Source organism: Gekko japonicus, unplaced genomic scaffold (assembly GCF_001447785.1).
Source record: "Gekko japonicus isolate JY-2015 unplaced genomic scaffold, Gekko_japonicus_V1.1 scaffold4059, whole genome shotgun sequence".
Classification (NCBI taxonomy): Eukaryota; Metazoa; Chordata; class Lepidosauria; order Squamata; family Gekkonidae; genus Gekko; species Gekko japonicus.
Genome location: NW_015170393.1, coordinates 21,121 through 23,372, shown reverse-complemented (window position 1 = coordinate 23,372; position 2,252 = coordinate 21,121). Strand labels below are relative to the sequence as shown.

General features: G+C 39.7%; 1 protein-coding gene across 1 annotated transcript; it reads right to left on the bottom strand.

Moving 5' to 3' along the window:
* Nucleotides 1-1,081: 1,081 nt before the first annotated feature.
* Nucleotides 1,082-2,020, bottom strand: LOC107116373 (olfactory receptor 6X1-like). Its single transcript, XM_015418271.1, has one exon. The coding sequence runs from the start codon at nt 2,018-2,020 to the stop codon at nt 1,082-1,084; it is 939 nt and encodes a 312-aa protein (XP_015273757.1).
* Nucleotides 2,021-2,252: the final 232 nt, after the last annotated feature.

Here is a 2,252-nt window from a genome sequence, read left to right as displayed (position 1 = left end):
CAGACCCATCAGGGAGTCCCCTTTGAATTGCATATAAGTCCCCATTTTGCGTGCTTGCAATCAGTTCTGACACAGAATGTATGCACAGATGACCTGCCTTTACTGTACTCAATAAACTTGAACCTTCTGAAGGAATGTTGTTGAGAACTGATTGCTGCAGGACTCTGACAATCTGAAGTACCCCCTCATCTTTGGCAATGAGAAATAGGCAAAAAGAGACCATCATCTATGGCGATGTGAGGAGGCCTGAATTACCGGTGTGTGTGTGTGTGTATAGGAAACCTCTGAATAACAGAAAAAAGGGGGTACTGAGCACCAGAGTTCTGACAGTAATTCTAGCAAGGTTATAGGAGGAATATTGAAGGTGCAAAATATAATTTGAGAATTACAAAAATGTGAAAAAAATGGTTGTAATTACAAGATTCCAAAAAAACCATAATGTGCCCACAATCTCAATAAATAGGAACACTATCAAAAAAGGGTTTTTTTTAACAAAAATTATATATGATTTTAGAGATAGAAAACCAAAGTAAAGGCAGAAAGACTCTGAAAATTGCCTTTTGAAGCAACTAACACAAAGATGCTCAGAAAGTCCTCACACACAACTAACATACTAACATTGAAGCCGAGATAAACAAGAACTCTACAAGTATATTGTTATATTAACACTTTTATTACTAACATTTAAATTAACATGTATATGATCTCCTCCTCTTGGGTTTTTAGTGTAGTGTGGTTATCTATCCTTTATCCTTAGATGTTAGCCCCCTCCCTTATATTTTCTTTGTAGTTTTGTAGTCTTATAAAAAAAATATCCCTCTGGGGATGCAAAAAAAATTAAATAAAAAAACCTCTGAATGCAATAAGAACTGTTTTCTTTTGTATACGCAGGTGAATAGATTGGCCTATACACCCTTATCAATAGGAATGTGGTTTTGAATCCTGCAATTCTGAATAAGGACTTGTACTGAATTTAAAGCTGGGGAAAGTGTGGCAGTTTTATAGTTTGAGATATCAGACTGGGCCAATATGATGCGGCTCGGCAAATGCTGGCAGTGTAAACCAATGATCATTCATTTCCCTAAGCCAAGGCCTTCCTTTGGAAGAGTTTCCACAAAGCTGCTTTGACTTCATTGTTCCTGATGGTGTATATGAAAGGGTTGAGCACTGGGGTGACCACAATGTTGAGCACAGAGATGTCTTTGTTGTGGCTGAAAGTTGACTTTGAAGCACTGGGTCTTAAGTAGACAAAAAGGACTGCCCCATACAAGATGCTAACCACAGTCAGGTGAGAGACACAGGTGGAGAAGGCCTTCTTCTGCCCACTAGTTGAAGGGATGCGGAGAATGGTGGAGATGATGAAGATGTAAGAGATGACTGTCAGAAGTAGAGATGTCACAATTACAGCCACAGCAATCAGAAAATTAAAGGCTTCGATCAAATGTGTGTCCCCACCTGAAACAGTCAACAGTGGTCCTATGTCACAGTAAAAATGGTTGACAATATTGGAACTGCAGAAGGGGAGCTTTAGAACCATTATTATTTGAAAAAGGATGGAGAAAAAGCCCCCAGACCAGGCAGCCAGGGAAAGCTGTAGGCAAACACCAGAGGTCATGATGGTGGTATATCTCAGTGGATTGCAGATTGCCAAGTACCTATCAAAAGACATGACAGTCAGGATGAAAAACTCTGTCACGCCAAAGAAGAAGTGGAAGTAAAGCTGTGCCATGCAGCAGTAGAAGCAGATGGTAGTCTTTGAGAAGAGGAGATTGGCCAACATTTTGGGGACAACAGTGGTGGTGTACCACATCTCAAGGAAAGAGAGGTTGCTAAGGAAGAAATACATTGGTTTCTGGAGGTGGTTGTTGATTCTCACAATGAGTACAATGAGACCATTCCCTGTGATGGACAACATGTATAGCATGAGGACGACCACAAAGAAACTGACATTGATTCCCCAAACATGCGGGAAACCAAGAAGTATGAAATTTTCCACCCTTGAACAATTGACTGAATCCATAACTCTATTTCTATAGCGCTGTAAGAAAAAAAAAAGATATGGAACTCACACGATCAAATTGCTGAATGCCGACCCTAACTCAGACCAGAAACAGTTAGCAAACAACTATGCAACTCCCTTCGAAATACAAAAATGTATATGGCAAAAGCCATCTTATAGGCCAAAGATGATTAAAACAAACCCGGTAGTTTTAACAATTCTAAATACTTGGGACCGACTGAGGTCAAAACCT

Bases quoted from the DNA above. Each gene is read 5' to 3' on its own strand.
- LOC107116373 (XM_015418271.1), bottom strand. From the start codon at position 2,020: ATGGATTCAGTCAATTGTTCAAGGGTGGAAAATTTCATACTTCTTGGT.